The sequence below is a fragment of the Ovis aries genome, chromosome 4 (assembly GCF_016772045.2).
Source record: "Ovis aries strain OAR_USU_Benz2616 breed Rambouillet chromosome 4, ARS-UI_Ramb_v3.0, whole genome shotgun sequence".
Classification (NCBI taxonomy): domain Eukaryota; kingdom Metazoa; phylum Chordata; class Mammalia; order Artiodactyla; family Bovidae; genus Ovis; species Ovis aries.
In genome coordinates this window covers 20,086,244-20,113,238 of record NC_056057.1, presented here as the reverse complement: position 1 = coordinate 20,113,238, position 26,995 = coordinate 20,086,244, and the positions used below count along the sequence as shown (strand labels likewise).

At 37.3% G+C, this 26,995-nt stretch overlaps 1 protein-coding gene across 6 annotated transcripts in view; it reads right to left on the bottom strand.

Annotated features, from left to right (window-relative positions):
* Window positions 1–26,995, bottom strand: part of PHF14 (PHD finger protein 14) — a 194,940-nt gene that overhangs the window by 16,713 nt on the left and 151,232 nt on the right. Inside the window, exon 18 of one of the 6 annotated variants that reach the window (XM_042248413.2) lies at window positions 15,419–24,695. The exons of the other annotated variants lie outside the window; for them this stretch is intronic. Coding sequence (XP_042104347.1) covers window positions 24,675–24,695 — 21 coding nt within the window. The 3' untranslated portion in view covers window positions 15,419–24,674. Of the gene's footprint in view, window positions 1–15,418; window positions 24,696–26,995 lie in introns of those variants that run through there. 6 annotated transcript variants of the gene reach the window in all.

Here is a 26,995-nt window from a genome sequence, read left to right as displayed (position 1 = left end):
CATTTGGAAAGCGCTAATTTTCATAATACAGGTGTTCAACAATTACCCAGGAAACAAATCTCTAATTCTCCATTGAAATATGAAAGTATTTTTAAAAGATGATTTTGCTTTTCTTAACTTTTAAAGATACTATCATGCATTTTATCATAGACAGAAAATACATAAACAGAGTGTGACCTTTTAAATCCAATTTTATTTTAAAATTAAAAAATAAGCTGTATACTCTGAATTTCAACACAGTTTGAAATGTCTTATTGATATATGATATATCTAATTTCAAAAGAATGATAAAGCAGAATATAACTGAGCAACAGCAGGCATTGGAAACTGTGATACCATTTTGCCTCCTCCGAATGTAGCCTCACATGAATCATTGTTAGGACTCAGTACACAAGTAGTATACCCCATAATTAATTTGATTATGTACTTTATACATCACAAGCAGCTCAACAAATATGAAATAATATGTTGTTTTCTGGAAAGTTATATGGAAAGCTGGTTACATTTTCTACATTCAGAAAAAAAAGTGGGCTTCTAATATACAAAAGAAATCTACATCGTTATTTAAACTAAGATTTGCTTAAAAAAAATTAACGATGTGTAGGCGCTAGTGGCAAAGAACCTGTCTGCCAATGCAGGAGATATAACAGACGCTGGTTCAGTCCCTGGGTCAGGAAGATCCCGTGGAGGAGGGCATGGTGGGCTACAGTCCATAGGGTCATAAATGAGTCTGACATGACCAAAGTGACTTAGCATGCACACATAATAAAAGAATAAGGAGAAAGAAGGAACAAGGAAAACTAATGAAGAATGTCCTCCTCTCTTTCTTTCCCCTATTCTTTTAATCAAAAATTATTAAGTGAATGCCTACTACATACTGTGCATATGTTCTGGGGACAGAAGAACAAACAGCTGATCTTTTTCAGAAAACTTTTGCACTTGAATTGTAAAACTAGTTCAACTTATGCCTCCTACCTTCTCTATTCCTTGTCAACAGACACCTCTATGTTTCTTCAGAAAGTCAAATTATTTTGTTTATAAAATATTGCAAACATAGCAATAATCATAGCTATAACTTTTAGCACTTATTGAAACCCCCTGGATATTTCTTCCCGAATATACTCCTCTTCCTTTCTTTTTACCAGACATGGCCAATATGTTGAACTGGACATCACTCATTGGTATGCTTTCATACCATATTTTAACATTTTATATGCGTGGCATCGTATTAAACTTCTACAACTTCCAGGTTATTTTCAACACTATATTTTGCTTATTTATTTGTTATACTGTCTTAAAATAACATACATGTTTTCAGCTCAAAAACTAGCATTACAAACTAGAAACAATCCAACTAAGTTAAGGTGGTGACAGATATACCACTATTATTTAATCTTGTTTGGAGATACTGGTCAATACAATTAGAAGAGAATGCCATGAAGTATAAAATTGTAAGACGAGATAAAACTACCTCTATTTGTTTATACCTGGAAATGTCAAGAGAATCAACTGAAACACATAAAGAGAGAATTCAATGAGCACCTCTGTTTATGAGGAAGATCAATGGTAGGTAACAGAATAAAACAATTTAAATAGACAACTATTATGTTCTGTATCCATATTCCTCTAATTACCTCTCTGAATTTTAAGACTGATTAAAGAAAGAATACTGTTTGCTATGTGTATTTTTAAGAAGAGAGAATCAATATATTAAAATAAGCAATTTACATTAAATACAAAAGTCAGATGCTAAGTTAAATAGATTTCTTTGGTTTTCCAGACCACTCTTCTCTATAAAGAGCCATAAAATTTTAGAGACAGAAGGGAAGGTATTTTACTTAGAGGATGGATCGTTTGATCCATTCTATTTACTCTACTGATAGAGAAGCCATTCTTAGAGCACATAACTGACCTCCCCAGGATCCCACAGCTACTAAATAGTAGAGCTGGAATCAGAATTCAAGTCTCCTAAGCTGCTGTCTGGAACTGTTTGTCATGATGAGCCAGTATTGACCATAATGAATCAGTATGATTTTAAATTAAATGCTGGTAAAAATATAGTATGCCTAAAAGCAAGACAAAAAATGTTGGTGAGGTTGTGTGTACCTAGGTATTCTAAGGATCAAAGTGATCTAACATCGTAAAATAATTGTGTGTTCTTATCCAAAGCATCTACATGAGCACAGTAGACAATGTATATGCCTCTGGCCTCAGACAAAACTAACCCAGTCCTCCTTTGACACCTACTATTGGTGTGACCTTGGGAAAACACATGACCTCTCAGTCTCAGTTTCCTTATACGTAAAAAAAAAAAAAAAAAAAACACAGAAACTAAAAACCTGAAAGAACACACTTTGGGGATTAGAAATATGATTATGCATGCAAATTATACTAATAAAATGTTTACATTTACTAACAAAATGTGTTAACATAGTAGGTGCTCAAAACAAAGCCAGAAATTATTATTAAAGAAGTTAAAATACATTCCCAAAAACCAGGCTCAAAAATTGAGAAAGTTGGTTGGAGAAAGTGCTTTTTCTTTTTACCAGAATAAAAATGAACAGTTTTGCTTCCTTTTCTAACTAGAATTTTAGTTTTTCAATGCTGATGGTAACTGTAATGTTAAGAATTACTTAAACTTGTAATATAGAAGTGTTTTCTACTTGTTTATTAACCTGCAAATATGTAACTGTCTATCTACTATCTGCCAGGTTCCTTTCTAGAAGGTGGAGAAACAAGTGGTAAATAACAGGATGTCTTTGTCGTCACAGGTCTTATATTTCAACAGGAAACAGAATAAACTGTTAGCAGATAATTTCACATTTTGATGTAAAAAACAAAGGAAAAAACAAAGGAAAAGAATACAATGTGTGTGAGCACAGGTTTCCTTAGATAATGCAGTCAGGGAAAGTTACTATAGAGGTAGAGGTAACATTCAGGCTGAGATGCCAGTCAGGTACTAGCCTGTGGAAAGAGAATGTACAGGCACGGGGAACAAGAGCGAGGGCCTAACAGGACAAATGAGCTCAGCATGTATGACACCAGTATATGTGGCAGGAGATGCAATGTTAGCCTGATTCCATTTACAGTGAGAAGCCACTGAAGGATTTAATACTAAGTAATTTGATTTTGAGCTTTAAGGTTATTTTGCTTGCTGTATAGAGAAAGAAGGATAGGGGTTATAGGTAAGAATGAAAATAGAAAAGAAGTCAGAAGACAACTGCAACAGTACAAATCAGAAATGATGGTGGCTTGGAGCACTGTAGTAGTGGTGGGAATGGGAAGATGTATGACATGGTTCTGAGTCAGGACAGGCTATGAGGGAGAAATCGAGGAATAAACAAAAGAGAGTAATTAGAAATGACTCCTGTTTGTGGCACACAAAAATGGTAGTAGTGAGTTGGGAAAGAGTAAGAGACAAGTATGCTATCATGGGAGTGAAGAATGATCTGGGAAAAAAAATTCTATTTCAGCAACATTAAACTTGAGACAATCTATAGCTGTCCAATGGGAAAGTCAGGAAAATATCAGGATACATGAATTTAGATCTTGAGGGAAGAGTTCAGGGCTAGTATTAGAAATCTAGAAGTCTACAACTTATAGATGAGACTATATGCACTCATCAAGGGAATGGCATACAGAGAAGAAGAGGGTCCTATGGACTAAGCCATGGAAATAAAACTGGGCACAGGTGGAGTACTCAGCTAAGAAGATTGAGAAGGAGTTGCCATTTATGTAGCATGAAAATGAGGGGGCTCTGCAGGTCATCAGTTCAGTTGCTCAGTCGTGTCCAACTGTTGCGACCCCATGGACTGCAGTATGCCAGGCTTCCTGTCCATCACCAACTCCCTGAGCTTGCTCAAACTCATGTCCATCGAGTTGGTGATACCATCCAGCCATCTCATCCTCTGCCATCCCCTTCTCCTCCTGCCTTCAATCTTTTCCAGCATCAGGGTCTTTTCCAATGAGTCAGTTCTTCACATCAGGTAGCCAAAGTATAGGAGTTTCAGCTTCAGCATCAGTCCTTATAATGAATATTCAGGACTGATTTCCTTTAGGATAGACTGGTTGAATCTCCTTGCTGTCCAAGGGACTCTCAAGAGTCTTCTCCAACACCATAGTTCAAAAGCATCAGTTTTTCAGTGCTCAGCTTTCTTATATATATATATATATATATATAGTCCAACTCTCACAAAAAACCGTAGGCTTGACTAGATGGATCTCTGTTGGCAAAGTAATGTCTCTGCTTTTTAAAGTGCTGTCTAGGTTAGTCATAACTTTTCTTCCAAGGAGCAAGCATCTTTAATTTCATGGGTGCAGTCACCATCTGCAGTGATTTTGGAGCCCCCCAAAATAAACTCTGTCTATTTTTTCCATTGTTTCCCCATCTATTTGCCATGAAATGATGAGACCAGATGCCATGATCTTAGTTTTCTGAATGTTGAGTTTGAAGCCAACTTTTACACTCTCCTCTTTCACTTTCATCAAGAAGCTCTTTAGTTCTTCTTCACTTTCTGCCGTAAGGGTGGTGTCATCTGCATATCTGAGGTTATTGATATTTCTCCTGGAAATCTTGATTGAGAAGTGTTAAAACGTGTCAAAGGAAACGAAGAGATGCTTTTTGAAGGAGTTAAGATATTTTCTATCTCATATTCCTCTGGTATTAGTTTCAAAGTCTTATATCACACAAAAATTATTTGCTTTCAAAATACAATACTATTATAGGAATTCTCATATTTTAAAAAAACGTTTTATTTTGTGTTGGAGAGTAGCTGATTAACAATATTGTGATAGTTTCAGGTGGACAACAAAGAAACTAAGCCATACATATATATGTATCTACTCTCCCGCAAACTTCCCTCCCATCCAGGCTGCCACATAACACTGAGCAGAGTTCCCAGTGCTAAACAGTAGAACCTTGTTGGTTATCCATTTTAAATATTGCAGTGTATACAAGTTGATCCCAAACTTCCTAACTATCCCTTCTTCCCATCTTTTCCCCTGGCAACCATAAATTTGTTCTCAAAGTGTGAATTTATTTTTGTTTTGTAAATAAGTTCATTTGTAACAGTTCTTCTTGGAGGAATTCTCACATTTTGACTGTAAAGCCCTAGAAACAAAGTCATAAACATACTGTCTTAAGCCTAGATTTTCCAGTGAAATATGCTAAAATACTACTAGAAAGCAGAAGACCCAGGTTTGATCCCTGGATCAGGAAGATCGCCTGGAGAAGGGGATGGCTACCCACTCCAGTATTCCTGCCTGGAGAATTCCATGGACAGAGGAGTCTGGTGAGTTATAGTCCACGTGGTTGCAAAGAGTCAGACACGACTGAAGTGACTAACACACTGAGTTCTTTCAAAACTTCTCCCAAACTGTTTATTTCATTTGTCTATATTCTCTTTTAAACTGTAAGTATCAAGAGGACAGGGGTTATATCCTTTCAAGGATGCTCCTAGCAACTGTTATTGGGCCCTACACTGATAAAGGACAGAAATGGTATGGACCTAACGGAAGCAGAAGATATTAACAAGAGGTGGCAAGAATACACAGAACTGTACAAAAAAGCTCTTCACAACCCAAATAATCATGATGGTGTGATCACTCACCTAGAGCCAGACATCCTGGAATGTGAAGTTAAGTGGGCCTTAGAAAGCATCACTACAAACAAAGCTAGTGGAGGTGATGGAATTCCAGTTGAGCTATTTCAAATCCTGAAAGATGATGCTGTGAAAGTGCTTCACTCAATATGCCAGCAAACTTGGAAAACTCAGCAGTGGCCACAGGACTGGAAAAGGTCAGTTTTCATTCCAATCCCAAAGAAAGGCCAATCCCAAAGAATGCTCAAACTACCGCACAATTGCACTCATCTCACATGCTAGTAAAGTAATGCTCAAAATTCTCCAAGCCAGGCTTCAGCAATACATGAACCATGAACTTCCTGATGTTCAAGTTGGTTTTAGAAAAGGCAGAGGAACCAGAGATCAAACGGCCAACATCTGCTGGATCATGGAAAAGCAAGAGAGTTCCAGAAAAACATCTATTTTTGCTTTATTGACTATGCCAAAGCCTTTGACTTTGTGGATCACAATAAACTGTGGAAAATTCTGAAAGAGATGGGAATACCAGACCACCTGACCGGCCTCTTGAGAAACCTATATGCAGGTCAGGAAGCAACAGTTAGAACTGGACATGGAACAACAGATTGGTTCCAAATAGGAAAAGGAGTACGTCAAGGCTGTATATTGTCACCCTGCTTATTTAACTTATATGCAGAGTACATCATGAGAAACGCTGGGCTGGAAGAAGCAGAAGATGGAATCAAGATTGTTGGGAGAAATATCAATAACCTCAGATATGCAGATCATACCACCCTTATGGCAGAAAGTGAAGAGCAACTAAAAAGCCTCTTGATGAAAGTGAAAGAGGAGAGTGAAAAAGTTGGCTTAAAGCTCAACATTCAGAAAACAAAGATCATGGCATCTGGTCCCATCACTTCATGGGAAATAGACGGGAAACAGTGGAAACAGTGTCAGACTTCTTTTGGGGGGGCTCCAAAATCACTGCAGATGGTGACTGCAGCCATGAAATTAAAAGACGCTTACTCCTTGGAAGGAAAGTTATGACCAACCTAGATAGCATACTGAAAAGCAGAGACATTACTTTGCCAACAATGGTCTGTCTAGTCAAGGCTATGGTTTTTTCCAGTGGTCATGTATGGATGTGAGAGTTGCACTGTGAAGAAAGCTGAGCGCTGAAGAATTGATGCTTTTGAACTGTGGTGTTGGAGAAGACTCTTGAGAGTCCCTTGGACTGCAAGGAGATCCAACCAGTCCTTTCTAAAGGAGATCTGTCCTGGGTATTCTTTGGAAGGAATGATGTTAAAGCTGAAACTCCAGTACTTTGGCCACCTCATGTGAAGAGTTGACTCACTGGAAAAGACTTTGATGCTGGGAGGGATTGGGGGCAGGAGGAGAAGGGGACGACCAAGGATGAGATGGCTGGATGGCGTTACCGACTCGATGACGTGAGTTTGAGTGAACTCCAGGAGTTGGTGATGGACAGGGAGGCCTCGTGTGCTGCAGTTCTTGGGGGTGCAGAGTCGGACACGACTGAGCGACTGGACTGAACTGAACTGAACTGACACTTTACACCAGGGTCAGTAAATATTTGTAAAATGAAGGCAAGAAGAACTCTAGAAAGAAATACACCAATATGGCAACAACCGTAATCCCTGGGAAATATAGTATGACTTTTGTTTTCTTTATCCCTTTCTCTGAATTTTTCAAATTATCTATAATGAACATATATTACTTGCATAATGGGAACAAAATAATTAATATACTTAAAACGCAGCTCCAAAAGTAATCGGTCACTTAATTCCTTACACAACAGGTATGTAACAATATGAAAAATGTAGTAGTTAAAATAAATTGATGCTACATAGTTACAGAACACATTTATGCTAAATGAAATTTATATATTTAATTTATAAATTACTGTAGCACATTATCTTCAAAACATTATCTAAGGACGTATTTTAGTATATAGGCCATAGTTCAATAAAACATTTTTTCATTAGGAAAAGGCAATATCAAGTCAAAGTCAAGAAATTGCTGAACTCACAAAGGATGTCAAATATTTCTAACATAATACCCTTTAATTTCTAATTTTTAGAATGCAGATCAAGAGTTATATAGCTTGTTACTCTCCTAGAAAAATATTTAATTACAAAATTATGTAAATAGTACTAAATACAGGGCTACATCGTGTGCATGAGCTGAAAAGAAAATTGTGGATTTTTCAAATTGATAACTTTTTGGACATTAGTCGACTAGCCATTAAGTTATTAATACTGTGTTATCACTGTATATTCATGTAGGATAATAATTTGTCTTTGAGAACTCCAAATAGAAAAATATGAACTATTAACATAATAGCTATTTTTTTCACTTTTATTTATTCACTTTTTTGTTGTTGCTGTTTTCGAATTTTAGGAGTTTTTTGATGATCTTGTATAGTGAGCATGTGACTGAAACGAAATCTTACTATTATTTTTTCCCCTATCATAACAGGATCTTCTTTAAGGTTTGTGATGATAGGTTGAGCTTCTGATACAATTTTTAATAAAATATTGCTTCCTTACTTTAATATAGAAGACACATTTTCAGGAAGGAAAATGCTGATGTTATCTTGGTTATAAGCTTGCTGCTGAAATGATTGAGATGGTTTTCTCTCCCATACGATATCAGTTTAAGGCCTCTCTTTTCAAGAATGAATTATAGCTGATACTTCAAACCTATTTTATCTGTATCTCTTAGTTGAGAAAAACGAGAAAACATAAATATTTATTCTATATAAATGGAACAGACACAAGACGTAGATAAAAATGATTCATTATGGTGCAGTGAATAATTGCTATTTGTATCACTATTTGAACAGAAAGGGGCATTAAGTATTTCTACCAGCTTTAAATCTGAGGATACCTAAAGTTACTGAGAAAATAAAAAATCTACAGTTTTGTGTGTTTGGGATATTGTGTTTGTGGTTCATGATTTTGTATTATTAAGAAATTTAACACTGTTATCTGTAGCATACTTTGGAGAAAATTCAATAAAACCTTGCTTTACTTGAGCATCTGTGTATGCAAGACATTCCCCACCCACATCAAAATAAAAAAAGTTTAAAAAACCCTAATGTAAAAATAAACAGTGAAGCTATAAGTAAAAATTATTACTTTTAAAAATTCATTTACTTTGCCATTTCTGATATCTCGATATTCAAAAGATAACCACCAAAAATGGTACAGACAAGTAATTCTCATAGTCTGATAATTTGGAAAATATGTTGAGTATTGTTTTTCTTTCATGAAGCAGTAGTTTTAATTTTGAGGAGACAACATTGAAGGGAGAAGGAAGTATCACATAGAAACAGCAATGTCATTGATAAAGTGATATAAGTATAAAAACTTATGTTTATGTTTGGGTGTTACGCTGTGTTTGAGTCTTTGCGAACTCGGATTAACCCATCAGGCTCCTCTGTCCACGGGATTCTCCAGGCAAGAATACTGAAGTGGGTTGCTATTCCTCCTCCAGGGGATCGTGGCAACCCAGCAATTGAGACCAAGTCTCTTGCATCTCCTGCACTGGCAGGCGGGTTCTTTACCACTAGTGCCACCTGGGAGTGCTAGAAATAATTTCAAACTAACCTTTAAAAAAAATGTAACAAAAAATAACTACAATCAGAGATTCACATACTACACTGATACAAAATGAAGCTGGTAATTTTGAAGAATAACATTGGTACCTAGATTAAATTTACTGGGAGAATCATGTATCAGATTATGCTCTTGATAAAATTCAGGCTATTATATGACACAATGCATGGGAAATTTTTACATAACTTACTTTGTTTTAAAATGGTAAGAAAATATTTTTACTTCATGTACATATTCCAAACAATAAGCCCAATTAGATAATCATGGAAATTATATAATACTTGGGAATTACATAAGCACCGTAGGACATTTACCATGAATGTATGTAAACAAACAACGGACACTGGCACTATAAATGAGAAAACCGAAGGATTTGAAGACAGAAAGTCAAAGTTCTTATTGATACTTATCATGTCTTCCACAATTCATTCACAAACCTCTTGGAACTCCAGATTTCTTAACTAGTGATAGCCTTAAGGGAAAAGAGATCTAAAAGAATTTACCAGTTGACCTATAACTTTAAAGTCACTTCTAGATTTAAGTTCTAAGATTCCATTATTTTAAATGAATGAGAAGCAAACTATTACGAATAACACTCAAGGGAAAACTGGTGTTTTCCTCATGTAACCTTGGGAAATCAATTCTCTCCCTAGGTAAATAATTTATAATTCTAACAAACTAAATTTTAAAGGCAGTTATTACTTGTTTAGGTAAGTATGAACACATTTCAGTATTTACTGACCTCTTTTATTAGCAATAATTCTATATCATACGAAATTCAACACTAAGAGCCTGAGTTAAAAATTGAGACACTAAAAAATACAGTATTCATAAAAACCTGTTGAAAAACTGTGAAATACTATTTCCATATATGATTCCATGTAAATCTAGAAACCATAGGCTGCAAACCTATAACCAAATTAATACGATTCTATTTTCTCAGTCTTTTTTGACAACTATCATATAAGACCTACTCAAAGTTGTTTGATATCTCTTATCCTCTGGGTTATGAAAAATCAAACATGTATGCAACAGGATAATTTTGTTTTCCTCACAAAATTGTAAAAAAATGAGATTAACAATGGTATTAATAGCTATAATAATAATCATGAAGGTATGTGTTACCATTTATATGTAATGGGCCAGTAATTATGTTAGGCAGGCTTCACTGGTGGCTCAGTGGTAAAAAATCCACCTGCCAATGCAGGAGATGTGGGTTTGATCCCTGGGTCAGTAAGATCCTCTCGAGAGAAAAGGGAAACCCAGTCCAGTATTCTTGCCTGGGAAATTCCACAAACAGAGGAGTCTGGCAGGCTACAGTCCAGGGGGCTGCAAAGAGTCAGACACAACTTGGCAACTAAACAACAACAACAATTATGCTAGGCATTCTGCACACCTATATTAATACTATTCTCTGATCTTCAGAACTTTCCTACACAGTATTACTTTTACTGAAGAGGAAATACAAACTCAGAAGGCTTAAGGAATTTGCCCCAGAGTACCAAAGCTACTAAATGGAGAAGTAGATATTCAAATCCAGGTCTGACGATAAACTGATGCTTCAGAGGCATATTTTACTCAATTCCAATTTTACAGAAATTGACATATAAAAAAAGAGGTTGACTCCCAGATAATAAATGTAAGAGAAAAGAGTTATTGGCTTCTTGACATTTATATGACAAGACTGACTGTATACCAGAGATGTTTCCCAGGAATTAGACATTTCTCAGGGTCAGTAAGTAGTTGGAACAACTTCAGATAATGACAAAATTAGTAACCAATTGCTATTCTACTAGCACAAAGTCCTTCATTTTATCATACAGTAGAGAAATATCAATCCTATTTTATGAACCTCTTTCAAATCCTTATCATTTAAACCTCTAGTTTCTTTAAAAACTTCTACATAGAATACTCTTGTAGTTTCTCCATTGCACGGTAAAGAAAAAAAGGAAATGTATTAATACATATAGCTCATCATTGCTGAACAATGAAAGATCACAACACAAAAGCTTGAAGTATATCTACACAAAATTATGAATGTAAGCCAATGTTACTTCCTCTTAGGTTAAATATATTTTGTTCTGTATCTGTATTTATATACATAGACACCTAGCGAAAATATAGGCTGATAGAGAAGTCAGGATCTACTCTAGAGCAAGCATGCAATAGTCTAGACGACATGTGACTTTACTGAGTTATTTTAAAGGTGAAATTTAATAGAAAAAAAAACAATAGGGTATATCACACACAGTAAGGATAAGAAAATGTTTCATTTTCGTGTAGAGTGTGTACGCACACGCACAGGGTGCACGAGTGACAGTCTTGTAAAGGGCTATGCAGGCAGCGTGTGTAGGGCTATGTGCAGAGCTGTGTATGGGAACATCTGTAGGAATGTATGTGGGGATATGAGAAGGTGATGCACGTTTAGAATCAAGTATCCCTTATGATCATACAGTGGAAGTGAGAAATAGATTTAAGGGACTAGATCTGATAGACAGAGTGTCTGATGAACTATGGATGGAGGTTCATGATATTGTACAGGAAACAGGGATCAAGACTATCCCCAAGAAGAAGAAATGCAAAAAGGCAAAATGGCTGTCTTGAGGAGGCCTTACAAATAGCTGTGAAAAGAAGAGAAGCAAAGGAGATATACCCATTTGAATGCAGACTTCCAAAGAATAGCAAGAAGAGATAAGAAAGCCTTCCTCAGCTATCAGTGCAAAGAAACAGAGCAAAACAAAAGAATGGGAAAGACTAGAGATCTCTTCAAGAAAATCAGAGATACCAAGGGAACATTTCATGCAAAGATGGGCTCAATAAAGGACAGAAATGGTATGGACCTGACAGAAGTAGAAGATATTAAGAAGAAGTGGCAAGAATACACAGAAGAACTGTATAAAAAAGATCTTCATGACCCAGATAATCACAATCGTGTGATCCCACATCTAGAGCCAGACATCCTGGAATGTAAAGTCAAGTGGGCCTGAGGAAGCATCGCTATGAACAAAGCTAGCGGAGGTGACAGAATCCCAGGTGAGCTATTTCAAATCCTGAAAGATGATGCTGGGAAAGTGCTGCACTCAATATGCCAGCAAATTTGAAAAACTCAGCAGTGGCCACAGGACTGGAAAAGGTCAGTTTTCATACCAATCCCAAAGAAAGGCAATGCCAAAGAATGCTCAAACTACAGCACAATTGCGCTCATCTCATATGCTAGTAGGAGAACACAATGGCACCCCACTCCAGTACCCTTGCCTGGAAAATCCCATGGGCAGGAGACTGGTAGGCTGCAGTCCATGGGGTCGCTAGGAGTTGGACATGACTGAGCAACTTCACTTTCACTTTTCACTTTTTTCATGCATTGGAGAAGGAAATGGCAACCCACTCCAGTGTTCTTGCCTGGAGAATCCCAGAGACAGGGGAGCCTGGTGGGCTGCCGTCTATGGGGTTGCACGGAGTCAGACACAACTGACACGACTTAGCAGCAGCAGCAGCATACACTAGTAAAACAATGCACAAAAGTCTCCAAGCCAGGCTTCAGCAATACGTGAACCGTGAACTTCCAGATGTCCAAGCTGGTTCTAGAAAAGGCAGAGGAACCAGAGATCAAATTGCCAACATCTGCTGGATCATCGAAAAGCAAGAGTTCCAGAAAAACATCTATTTCTGCTTTATTGACTATGCCAAAGCCTTTGACTGTGTGGATCACAAGAAACTGTGGAAAATTCTGAAAGGGATGGGAATACTAGACCACCTGACCTGCCTCTTGAGATACCTCTATGCAGGTCAGGAAGCAACAGTTAGAACTGGACATGGAACAAGAGACTGGTTTCAAATAGGAAAAGGAGCACATCAAGGCTGTATATTGTCACCCTGCTTATTTAACTTCTATGCAGAGTACTTCATGAGAAACGCTGGACTGGAAGAAACACAAGCTGGAATCAAGATTGCCGGGAGAAATATCAATAACCTCAGATATGCAGATGACACCACCCTTATGGCAGAAAGTGAAGAGGAACTAAAAAGCTTCTTGATGAAAGTGAAAGAGGAGAGTGAAAAAGTTGGCTTAAAATTCAACATCAGAAAACTAAAGATCGTGGCATCTGGTCCTATCACTTCATGAGAAATAGATGGGGAAACAATGAAACAGTGTCAGACTTTATTTTGGGGGGCTCCAAAATCACTGCAGATGGTGATTGCAGCCATGAAATTAAAAGACGCTTACTCCTTGGAAGGAAAAGTTATGACCAACCTAGACAGCATATTGAAAAGCAGAGACATTACTTTGCCAACAAAGGTCCGTCTAGTCAAGGCTATGGTTTTCCCAGTGGTCATGTATGGATGTGAGAGTTGGACTGTGAAGAAAGCTGAGCACCAAAGAATTGGTGCTTTTGAACTGTGGTGTTGGAGAAGACTCTTGAGAGTCCCTTGGACTGCAAGGAGATCCAACCAGTCCATTCTGAAGGAGATCAGCCCTGGGATTTCTTTGGAAGGACTGATACAGGGGCTGAAACTCTAGTACTTTGGCCACCTCATGCGAAGAGCTGACTCCTTGGAAAAGACTTTGATGCTGGGAGGGATTGGGGGCAGGAGGAGAAGGGGACAACAGAGGATGAGATGGCTGGATGGCATCACCAACTCGATGGACATGAGTTTGGGTAAACTCCGGGAGTTGGTGATGGACAGGGAGGCCTGGCGTGCTGCGATTCATGGGGTCACAAAGAGTCGGACACGACTGAGCGACTGTACTGAACTGAAAAGATTTAAACATTAAAAAGGAAAATGTAATTCATTTTTCACTTGTGAATGCCAACATGAAATTTCTGAAAACATGGCTTCATTCGTAGTACAGAATACTTTCAAAAGAATCATAGTTGTAGTATCTGTGGGTGGAAAGTGAATAAATATGCTAGAATAAAGGACAAAATCAGCCCATAAAGGCAAAGGCCTAATCCGGAATTTTCAGCTCAAATAAAAATGAAGAGCACTAACTCCTTTCAGTTTGCCCTTTGGAAAAGATGATCTGTAATTAAAATGCTGACAGACAGAACTATTTAGCCACAGCACTGCCACGTGGCATACAGTAGATCTGACACTGGAAGCTACAACAGCTGCTACCTGTACTCACTCTCACACTGACCTGAACATGGGATGAACATTGAAGGACTTTAAGAAATGCAGACAGAACTGATTCTACAAAAAAGGACAAGAAGCTAGGTTTGAAATAAGATGATGGGAAATTTAAACTGTTGTCAAAAATGTTACGTAAAGCAAAAGATTACCGATGATTTTTTCCCACCATCCTCCCTTGCCCCCTGCTACCTGTGTTTTTGAATACCGCTTGACTTTAACAAGACAGCTCTGAATGTATTGTAAGTTAATTCTTTATCAGTTTTCATATATCATCCTTTACCTTGGTCGGCCAGCTGAAAATTATGCAAGCTATAAATTAGCTTTAAACAAGCTCTGAATCAGGCTAGAACTGGTTTTCAAATTAAAGAGCCTTCAGTATATTACAATGTGCTGTCATTTTATTACTTCAATCAATTCTGTGTGGCCTGAGGTGGAAGGAAATGAATGCTGCTTTCATTTGCAATGGGTTTATCTCTTAGAGCAGGCTCTGGAAACATAACTGCAGCAATGAATTGAAAGCTAAAGTTACATTTAACATTACCAATGCAGGAAATTGTTGCTCCTTAACAATGCTGTAGATTCAAAGAGGGGGGGGGAAAGATGTGTCTATACTGTGAAAAATATACAAAATTTAACATCTGATTAAAATTAAATTTTATAGAATACTAAAGGAATACAGTTAAAGCTTGCATTCTATTAAAATAACTTTAAATGGGTCACAGATTAAGAAAAAGAAAAAACCCACAATGGATGTGCTATTCTCAGCATTTCAGAAGTACTGGACATAAATGTATACATTTCATCTTTATCTTAGTGAAAAACCATTTCATTTCTTTTTCCTGTGCAACTAAATAGACAAGTGAATTACGTATTAGATTAGGCTCACTGTCATTGTTACCTGATTCAAAACCACCAACAAAAGAGCTTAAAAAAAAAAACAACAACAGAAAGCCTCAATGAGTAGGTATTATTTTTTGCTGTCTCCATTTTAAAGTGAGGAAATCAGGTACAGAGACATTAAGTCACTCACCCAAGTTTACAGTTACCTGGACAATTTGATTTCAAGTCTTTTTTTTTTTTAATTTAAATCTATTTTAATTGAAGGCTAATTACTTTACAATATTGTATTGGTTTTACCATACATCAACATGAATCTGCCACGGGTGTACATGTGCTCCCAATCCTGAACCCCTCTCCCACCTCCCTCCCCATACCATACCTCTGGGTCATCCAGTGCACCAGCCCCAAGCACCCTGTATCCTGCATCAAACCTAGACTGGCAATTCGTTTCTTATATGATATTATACATGTTTCAATGCCATTCTCCCAAATCATCCCACCCTCTCCCTCTCCCACAGAGTCCAAAAGACTGTTCTATACATCTGCGTCTCTTTTGCTGTCTTGCATACAGGGTTATCGTTACTATCTTTCTAAATTCCATATATATGCGTTAGTATACTGTATTGGCGTTTTTCTTTCTGGCTTACTTCACTCTGTTTTCAAGTCTATTCTTAAGGGAGACTTTGACTAGGAGTACAGGGACATCCAGTACATGTAAGAGACTAATTTTTCAGAAACTGTTTGTTTCAGAGGAAATAATGAGGAATTACCAGCATGGGAAGGAATAAACTCAAGTTCAAAGGTTTACAAGAGTATGTCAAGTGAAGACAGAGGTAGATTCCTGTGATAATACACAAACCAGCATGCTCAAGTGCAAGTACTCATATAACACAAGAATGTGTTCAGTCACTGACACAGTTTACTCTGAGGACTATGTGTTGCTTTTGCTAATCAATCACTGTGGACCCTTCCATAGTTTGAGTTTACTCATGATTCTGCAAAATGAGACATCTATATTTTAGCACCAAACTTGTTTTTAATCACTAAGCAGATTTAATGACAATATAAAATTATTTAAGTGCTCAGTGGTAGATCAACAAATGGAGAAAAAGTACTAACTGGCACTAACCTGGTCATAGCTCTGCCATTAACTAGCCCCGAGCTTCACATGAGATTACTTTTCTGAGTCTCACTTCCCTTAACTGTAAAATAAAGCACTTTAACCAGATCAATATCTTTCGAATTATTTAATAATATAAGTGGTAGTAAAATCAATTTAGTGGAAACTGATCAGCATTTTAGTGAAAAACGAAAAGAACAAAAATTATCAGCATGCTTTTTGTAAAATCTTTAGGTTATATGTAACAAACTATATACAATAAATAACTGACAAAAAAGCTTGTGAATCATTGGTCTAAATGATATCTCCTCTTCTGATCCTTAACATCCCTTAAAGGACACCAAACACAACTTCAGTGGTTACAAATTCATGATAAGATATTTATAACCTTTTATGTTATGGATCCATCTGAACTCCCAACCACTTGCTTTGTGTTAAAAACATGTCAGCTAAAAAGACTACATTTTCTCCATTAAACTGCTTTTACTCCTTTACCAAAGACTGGTTGATTATATATGAGGTGGTGGTGGTTTAGTCACTTAGTTGTGTTCAACTCTTGCAATGCCATGGACTGTAGCTTGCCAGGCTCCTCTGTCCATGGTATTTCCCAGGCACGAATACTGGAATGGGTTGCTATTTCCTTCTTCACGGAATGAAATCCTGCCACTTGCAAAAATATGGACATATCTTGAAGGTATTATGCTAAGTGAAACAAATCATATTGAGAAAAACAAATACTCGTATAACTTCATTCATATACGTAATCTGAAAAAAATGAACAAACAAAATAAACTCAGAGACACTGAGATTTGTATCAAATCTGATAAAGGACAAGAATCTAGAATATACAAAGAACTCTAAAACTCAGCAATAAAAACAAAACCAAATTAAGACTCAGGCAAAGATCTGAAGAGACAGCTCACCAAAAAAGATATATAGATAGAAAATAAGCATATGAAAGATGTTCAACATCTATGTCACAAGGAAACTGCAAATCAAAATAATAATGAGATATCACTACATATTTATTAGAATTGCTAAAAGCTGAAACACTGACAATACTAAATGCTAACAAACATGTGGATCAGTAAGAATTCTTATTTATTATTGGTGGGAATGCAGGATGGTACAGTTACTTTGTAAGACAGTTTGGCAAAACCTCTTCCAAAACTAAATATACTTTTACCACATGATCCAATAACCATGCTCCTTGGTTCTTCCCAAATGAGTTTATGTCCACATAGAAATCCATACATGTATGTCTACAGCAGCTTTACTCATAAATTGCAACACTTGGAAGCAAACAAGACTGCTGTATATACAACAAACTAATTGTACTCATACACTTTCTCACCTTCAATAGGTGAGTGCATAAATCAACTGTGGTAATCCAAACATATTATGTGATTCTGACTATATCACATTCTGGAAAAGGCAAAACTATGGAAATAGTAAAAAGATGTGTGGTTGCCCGAGATTTGGAAAAGGGAGGGAGGAGTAAATAGGTGGAGCATAATGGATTTTTCGGATAATAAAACTATTCTGCATGATAGTGTGATGATGGATATAATTCATTATACGTACATCAAAATGTACAGAATGTATAAAATCAAGAATGAACACTAATGTAAACTATGGACTTGGGGTAGTACTGATGTGTCAACATAGGTTCATCGATGGTAACAAATGTACCACTAGATGCAGGATGTCACAAGTGGGGGAGGATGGTTGTACATCTGTGGAAACAAGGAGTATACAGAAACTCTTTGTACTCCACTCAATTTTGCTGTGAACCTAAAATGTAAAGGATAAAAAAAGAAGAAAGAAAGAAAGAAGCTATCAAACCATGAAAAAACATGGAGAAAACTTAAATATATATTACTAAGTGAAAGAAGCCAATGTGAAAAGCTATGTGCTATGTAATTCCAACTATATGACATTCTGGAAAAGGCAAAAGTATGGTGACAGTATAAAGATCTGTGGTTACCAGGATTTTAGGGGGAGGGCAGGAAGGGCAGATAGGTGGAACACAGGGGATTCGCAGGGAAGTGAAACTATCCTCTATGATACTGTAATGATAGATATCCCCTATCCTACATTTTCCAAAACCCACAGGATATACAACATAAAGAGTGAATCCTAATGTAAACTATGGACTTTAGTTAGTAATGATGTATCAACACTGGCTCATTAATTGTAACAAATGTACCACCCTAATACCAAATGTTAATAACAGGGGGAACTATTACTACAGTTTTACATATTATAGGTGTAGGGGCAGGAATGAGGGGCATATAGGGAACTCTGTACTTTTCACTCGATTTTTCTGTAACCTAAAAACAGCTCCAAAAAAGTCTATTTTTTTTAAAAAAGGTAAAAAGAAAAAAAATTAAACATATTAGCATTTATTAGTAGTACAATTACTGCTTCTCAAATTATTATGCAGTTTCCCTGTGCAAACTGTATATACTCTTTCTTTCCCTGGATTCTCCCTATGCTGCTTCAAATACCAAAAACGCCTCTGAAGTATGTTAGCACAGGGTAGCACCTGGCCTTTTAACATTAGGTTTAACTTGAGGAATTTGTGTACCATAAGATGGAGTTCAAGGTGTCAATTTCCAGATAAGACTTTAAAGGTCATTCCATATTTGCTCTATTTCCTTCTACAGTGCCGTGAAGCACATATGTTGAAATAAACTGCCATCACCTTGGGTCCTCAAGTAACTACGATATACAGAGTTGCTCTGTCAAACTGTATTGACATGTTACTTCCATGAGAAATCAACTTGTGTTAGGTCAATAAAAATTTTGTATTTTTTTGGTGTGTGCTGCATAACCTTGTCTATCCTGATTTACATTCCTACCTTGGTTTGGTTTAGTCCTGCCAGGCTCCTTTGTCCATGGGATTCTCCAGGCAAGAATACTGGAGTGGGCTGCCATTTCCTTCTAGGGGATCTTCCCAACCCAGGAATCAAACCCAGGTCTCCTGCACTGCAGGCAGAGTCTTTACCGACTGAGCTACAACAGAAGCCCACATCCAACCTAATTTTTGTAATTCCATTCAGATGACACATTATTCATAATCTTTTTTCCTGTAAATCTTAAAAAATTTGTTTTTGAAAGCAATGCTTCTAGTCTTCTAATTCCCAGTAGTTTATCTGTAACTTCTAAAGATATTTAACACTTTAAATCTTATAATTATATTTATACATGTGTTATCTATCCTACTAGAACATAACTTTTTAAGGGCCACATTTATGTCTGATTATTTTAGTATGTCTCAAGTACCTAGGAGAGCATGTGGCATACCTTCTGAATATTATACAGATTTTTATTCAATAAAATGAGGTTCCTATTGCAGACTTATTGGTAGGTCCATCAAGACAAAGAACATGTCTATATAAATAAAAGAGTTACTGTTTCTTATCAAATGTTACACTTCTTATCAAATATTTATACAAAATATTGAAATGGACATTTTCTTTCAGATTGTCTTTAAAATCTCAGAGAACTCTGGTGTTCTTCATTCTGGAGGAGACAGTTTCTTTTTAACTAAAAACTGTTATCTCTATTTCAAGGCAATTTACCATAATCAATAGGCACTTTAAAATGTTAACAGAAATGTTGACTGACCTAGACAGAAACAATTCTAAGAAAGGACAGTATTTTAAACTTGCTAAAGAGACATTCTCTTACATCTCTTATTCTAGGTCTTTTCTGCAATATTTGGGTCATCATCGGAAGCAATTTACGTTTCAGACATCCATTTATTGCTCAAAAAATAGCCTTGGGCATCTAAGGCAAAACCTAGAATCTGTACCACTTTTGTTGCCACTCAGTAAAATGAAAGTTTAAAAAATAATTTCAATAACAACAAATAGGAAACAAGCTAGGAGTGAAGCACTACCAGGAGTGCTTTTAAATCTATCTTTGAAAAAATCATGTGTAACATTCAGGTTCCTGTCTTGAAAAAAACGTGAAAAAAAATATTCTCTAAGAGTTTGCAATGTAGCTGGTAAGGAGAGCCAAGACATAAAAGATGAATAACAATACAAAGAAACATCTACCAAACGTCAAATGAACAGTCTAGCAAAATGCAAAAGAATTTTAGTTTAGTCCTAAAGACTACTTGGAAAATTAGGATTTAGCTGAATATTTCACTAAACAAACAAACAAACATGACACTCTGATGATCTCTGTAAAAGGGAGAGGGAAGGGAGTGGGGAGAGAGACAGTGAGATGGGAAAAGATATATCTAGAATATTAGCATGAGGCCAGATTATAGACAGCCTTGAAAGTCCAGGATAAAACTCTGCTGTATGTCAGTTTTCACTGTCCACTATAGAGTAGTGGACAGTGAAGGGCTTCTTGGAGCTTTGCAACCTGGAAGGATAGGTGAAAAGTGATCTTTCAAAAAACTGATTGGAAAAACCTTGTAGGCGGACTTCATGAGAACAGAAACTTAGATTTTGAAGAGAAAGATTTTTGGAATAAAGAACAAAAGTAAGTGACATTTGTTTTTTTCTTCTGAAAAAAAAAAAGAAATAAGAGATTGAGGTATTTTGAAAGTAACAAAAGTTGAAGTAGAAAAAGTAACAAAAGACTTTCTAAGGTTGGGATGTGATAAGATAATGTTATGACCCCTTTTTTTTCCCTCAGTGAAGTAAGAGACAGAGTTATCTAGAAAAAAATGAGGGTGCTGTAAATAAAACTGAGACTTGACAAATGTGGCAAATAGCGGAAATAACTGCTAAAAGAAATCCGATAAGGAACTCACAAAAAACAGCAATGAGGCTTGGTTTTACTTAGGAACCATAAAATTTGTACTGAATCTAAGTCTATAAATTCCTCCAGTTATTTTTAGGCAGAAGAGAGAAGAAAAATTAAAAAAAAAAAACCACACACACATTTAAGATGAAACAATACAGTGAATGCAGAGAAAGTTAATGAATTATAACAGAGGACTCTAATGTTTTTTAAAAGTATCCATTAAAATGCCAAATCATAGCTTCAAAAAGGAGAGGTAGATAAAATCAAAAAGAAGATGATGTTCTGGGGGTCTTGAGAAGAAGAAACTGGCAGAAAGTGAAGAAGTGAACAAATTAAGAAAAAAGAATGATGGTTTTGAGTCCTGATGATTTGAGAATGATCTGACCTTCTCACACAAAAGGACCAAATAAAGGGTAGGTGACATTTTATCTCTAGGTCTCTCATTAAAAAGTCTAAAATTTCATTTTTTAAAACTATTCACTGATAATATACTTTCGAAAGTATTGTCTTCAAAGACTCACACATACAAAGATTCATCAAAGGAGAAGCTTGAAGAATGAGGAAAAGTGAGATTGGAGAGTAAGGATTTCTTTAAAAGGTGTACTCTATAGGAAGTCCCTATATGAGACAGTCTTTCTGAAAAGTATGCAGAGCGTTTGTTCCTTAGGGGTTCCAAGGACACTGAGATTGGTGGGAGATGCTTTTGAAGTGTCTTCAAAGAACCTGTCCCCTCAGAGTTTTGAGGGACACTCAGATGAGGTGGTGATGCATCTTCCTAGTTGCAAAGGCAGAGCAGCAAAGATGCACTGCTGCAGGGGTAATGCCTGCTCTTAGCTTACAGGACAAATGAGAGACCCACGAAAGAGAGCAAGACTCTGTTGTTTAGAAAGGGATCTAGCCAGAGAGGAATGGCCTAGGGGGAGTGAGCCTACGCCAATCAGGGAGGAGCCAAAAGACTAAAGACTTAAAGACTTCAGAAAATGAGTTCTACGTAACCCACTGAAGAACACCTCTCTCACTTCAAGGAAACAGCAGTAGGGAAGTCCTAAACAGTGAGGATCCACTAAAACGTCACTAAAGGAAGGAGGCACAGGAGTCAAAATTCAGGATGTGCCCTTCTCAAACTGTAGACTTCCCAGTTTGAAGCAGGCCTGGAGCTGGTGAGAGGAGAAACTCTGAACTGGCTGAGGGTCTGAAACCTTCACATTAAATTGGACTAGGTTTCCTATATTAAAAAAGAGAACTTTTATTAATACCTCAGAAGACTGGAAAAGCCACAAGTCACCCAAAAAAAGAAAATTTACCAGAGCTTGTTTAAAGGTACTGGAATGAAAAAAAATAAGTTGCTTTCTATGAGCATCTTATTGAATTCAGGGACAAAATTTATTTCAGTTCAGTTCAGTTGCTCAGTCGTGTCCGACTCTTTGCAATCCCATGAATCACAGCACACCAGGCCTCCCTGTCCATCACCAACTCCCAGAGTTCACTCAAACTCACATCCATCGAGTTGGTGATGCCATCTAGCCATCTCATCCTCTGTCGTCCCTCTCTCCTCCTGCCCCCAATCCCCCCCCAGCATCAGAGTCTTTTCCAATGAGTCAACTCTTTGCATGAGGTGGCCTTACAGCATCATTCCTTTCAAAGAACACCCAGGGCTGATCTCCTTTAGAATGGACTGGCTGGATCTCCTTGCAATCCAAGGGACTCCCAAGAGTCTTCTCCAACACCACAGTGCAAAAGCATCAATGCTTCGGCGCTCAGCTTTCTTCACAGTCAAACTCTCAAATCCATACATGACCACTGGAAAAACCATAGCCGCGACTAGATGGACCTTTGTTGGCAAAGTAATATCTCTGCTTTTGAATATGCTATATAGGTTGGTCGTAACTTTTCTTCCAAGGAGTAAGCATCTTTTAATTTCATGGCTGCAGTCACCATCTGCAGTGATTTTGGAGCCCCCCAAAATAAAGTCTTGACACTGTTTCCACTGTTTCCCCATCTATTTCCCATGAAGTGATGGGACTGGATGCCATGATCTTCGTTTTCTGAATGTTGAGCTTTAAACCAACTTTTACACTCTCCTCTTTCACTTTCATCAAGAGGCTTTTTAGTTCCTCTTCACTTTCTGCCATAAGGGTGGTGTCATCTGCATATCTGAGGTTATTGATATTTCTTCCGGCAATCTTGATTCCAGCTTGTGCTTCTTCCCAGTGCTTCTCATGACATACTCTGCATAGAAGTTAAATAAGCAGGGTGACAGTATACAGCCGTGATGTACTCCTTTTCCTATTTGGAACCAGTCTGTTGTTCCATGTCCAGTTCTAACTATTGCTTGGATTGGACTAAAAAGGAAAATCAGCCTTTTAAAAATAGTAGTCTGGATAGTCCTTCACACATTTAAGATAGAGAACAGATGTGACCATTTCTATTGTCTCCTTTTATATTGTTTATTTAATGTTGTTTAAAGGTGTCTATTTCAGACTGCAGGATTTCCATGCCACAACCCCTCAAATTGCCACGGTGCGTTATTAAAAAAAAAAGCAACTAACTCTATTTGGCCTTATTAGGGAGGTTCCCACTGAGTTTTCCAGATTTGCTGGCATATTGAGTGCAGCACTTTCACAGCAAAATCTTTAGGTTTTGAAAGAGCTAAACTGGAATTCTACCACTTCCAGTAGTTTTGTTCATAGTGATGCTTTCTAAGGCCCACTTGCTTTCACATTCCAGGGTGTCTGGCTCTGGGTGAGTGATCACACCATCGTGGTTATCTGGGTCATGAAGATCTTTTCTGTATAGTTCTTCTGCGTATTCTTGTGAGCTCTTCTTAATATCTTCTGCTTCTGTTAGGTCCATACCATTTCTGTTCTTTATTGTGCCCATCTTTGCATGAAAAGATCCCTTGGTATCTCTATTTTTCTTGAAGAGATCTCTAGTCTTTCCCATTTTATTGTTTTCCTCTATTTCTTTGCAGTGATCACTGAGCAAGTCTTTCTTAGCTCTCCTTGCTATTCTTTGGAACTCTGCATTCAAATTGGTGTATCTTTCCGTTTCTCTCTTCTTCTCTCAGCTATTTTTAAGGCCTCCTAAGACAGCCATTTTGTCTTTTTGCATTTCTTTTTCTTGAGGATGGTCTTGATCACTGCCTCTTATACAATGTCACGAACCTCTGCCCACAGTTCTTCAGGCACTCTATCAGATCTAATCCCATGAATCTATTTGTCACTTGAACTGTATAATCATAAGGGATTTGATTTAGGTCATACCTGAATGGTCTAGCGGTTTTCCCTACTTTCTTCAATTTCAGTTTGAATTTGGCAATAAGGAGTTCATTATCTAAGCCACAGTCAGCTCCCGGTCTTGTTTTTGCTGACTGTATAGAGCTTCACCACCTTTGGCTCCAAAGAATATAATCAATCTGATTTTGGTGTTGACCATCTGGTGATGTCCATGTGTCGAGTCTTCTCTTGTGTTGTTGGAAGAGGGTGTTTGTTAAGACCAGTGCGTTCTCTTGGCAAAATTCTGTTAGCCTTTGCCCTGCTTCATTGTGTACTCCAAGGCCAAATTTGCCTGTTACTCCAGTTATCTCTTGACTTCCTATTTTTGCATTCCAGTCCCCTATAATGAAAAGGACATCTTTTTAGGGTGTTTGTTCTAGAAGGTCTTCTAGGACTTCATAGAATCATTCAACGTTAGCTTCTTCAGCATTACTGGTTGGAGCATTAACTTGGATTACTGTGATATTGAAAGGTTTGCCTTGGAAATGAACAGAGGAAAACTCAGCAGTGGCCACAGGACTGGAAAAGATCAGTTTTCATTCCAAGCCCAAAGAAAGGCAATGCCAAAGAATGTTCAAATTACCGCACAATAGCACTCATATCACATACTAACGAGGTAATGCTCAAAATTCATCAACTCAGGCCTCAACAGTATGTGAACAGTGAACTTCCAGATGTTCAAGTTGGATTTAGGAAAGGCAGAGGAACCAGAGATCAAATTGCCAAAATGCGCTAGATCATCAAAAAGCAAGAGAGTTCCAGAAAAACATCTACTTCTGCTTTATTGACTACACCAAAGCCTTTGACTGTGTGGATCACAACAAACTGGAAAATTCTGAAAGAGATGGGAATACCAGACCACCTGACTTGTCTCCTGAGAAACCTGTATGCAGGTCAAGAAGCGACAGTTAGAACTGGACATGGAACAATAGACTGGCTGCAAATTGGGAAAGGAGTAGGTCAAGACTGCATATTGTCACCCTGCTTATTTAATTATATGCAGAGTACATCATGAGAAATGCTGGGCTGGATGAACCACAAGCTGGAATCAAGATTGTTGGGAGAAAAATCAATAATCTCAGATATGCAGATAACACCACCCTTATGGCAGAAAGCGAAGAACTAAAGAGCCTCTTGATGAAAGTGAAAGAGGAGAGTGAAAAAGTTGGCTTAAAGCTCAACATTCAGAAAACGAAGATCATGGCATTCGGTCCCATCACTTCATGGGAAATAGATGGGGAAACAATGGAAACAGTGAGAAACTTTATTTTTGGGGGCTCCAAAATCACTGCAGATGGTGACTGCAGCCATGAAATTAAGAGACGCCTGCTCATTAGGAGAAAAGCTATGATCAACCTGGACAGCTTATTAAAAAGCAAGAGATGTTAACTTTGCTGACAGAGCTCCATCTAGTCGAATCTATTGTTTTTCCAGTAGTCATGTACAGATGTGAGAGTTGGACTATAAAGAAAGCTGAGCACTGAAGAATTGATGCTTTTGAGCTGTGGTATTGGAGAAGACTGTAGAGAGTCCCTCGGATTACAAGGAGATCAAACTAGTCAATTCTAAAGGAAGTCCTGAATATTCACTGGAAGGTTGCTGAAGCTGAAGCGCCAATACTTTGGCCACCTGATGTGAAGAACGGGCTCATTGGAAAAGACCCTGATGCTGGGAAAGATTGAAGGCAGGAGGAGAAGGGGACGACAGATGATGAGATGGTGGGATGGCATCACTGATTCTATGGACATGAGCTTGAGCAAGCTCCGGGAGTTGGTGATGGACAGGGAAGCCTGGCGTGCTGCAGTCCTTAGGGTTTGCAATAGCTGGACACAACTGAGCAACTAAACTGACTGAGGGAGGTTTCTATCTTAGGGAAGCTTTTTACTGATGAAGGAACATAATACAGTTGATAAATATATAGAATGTCATGTTTCCAAATGCTGCTCTCACTAAGTCTGGGAAAAACAAGAGGTGAAAGACTATGAAAAAAGAGAAAACTGGCGGATTTGGGAACGGCAGTCATGAATAAACAAAGTTTATCTCATAGCAAAAATCACATCATGAGTAGCAGAACTCAAAAGAAGCAGTCAAAGAGAAAAGGAAAATAAGATTATATTTTATATAATATTTATGGTGTAAACAGGGTAAAGCTTCCACATCGTCACTAAATGTCACAGGGAAAGGGTTGGAAGATGTCTAAATTATATATCACTTTGTCTTCTTTAAAAGAGAAAAGAAAACTTTCTAAAAATATCCACTTCACTCATAATCCTAAAATGGCATGAAGTGGAGATAAATTGACTAATGGTAAGTAAACTAATGACTGGATCCTGGAATAAAGTTTGAATAGAGTTATTTAAGTAACAATTTTTTTCTTGACACTGTTGCATTAAAATAAGAAAATAATGCTGAAACATCTCACGTTCATGATTTGCTTTAGACTACATTATATTCTATATATTACTATATATCCTCTTATAATCTATGTATCTTATTGGCTTCCCTTGTGGGTCATATGGTAAAGTATCTGCCTGCAACGCAGGAAACTCAGGTTCGATCCCTGGGTTGGGAAAACTCTCTGGAGAAGGAAATGGCAACCCATTCCAGTATTCTTGCCTGGAGAATTCCATGGACAGAGGA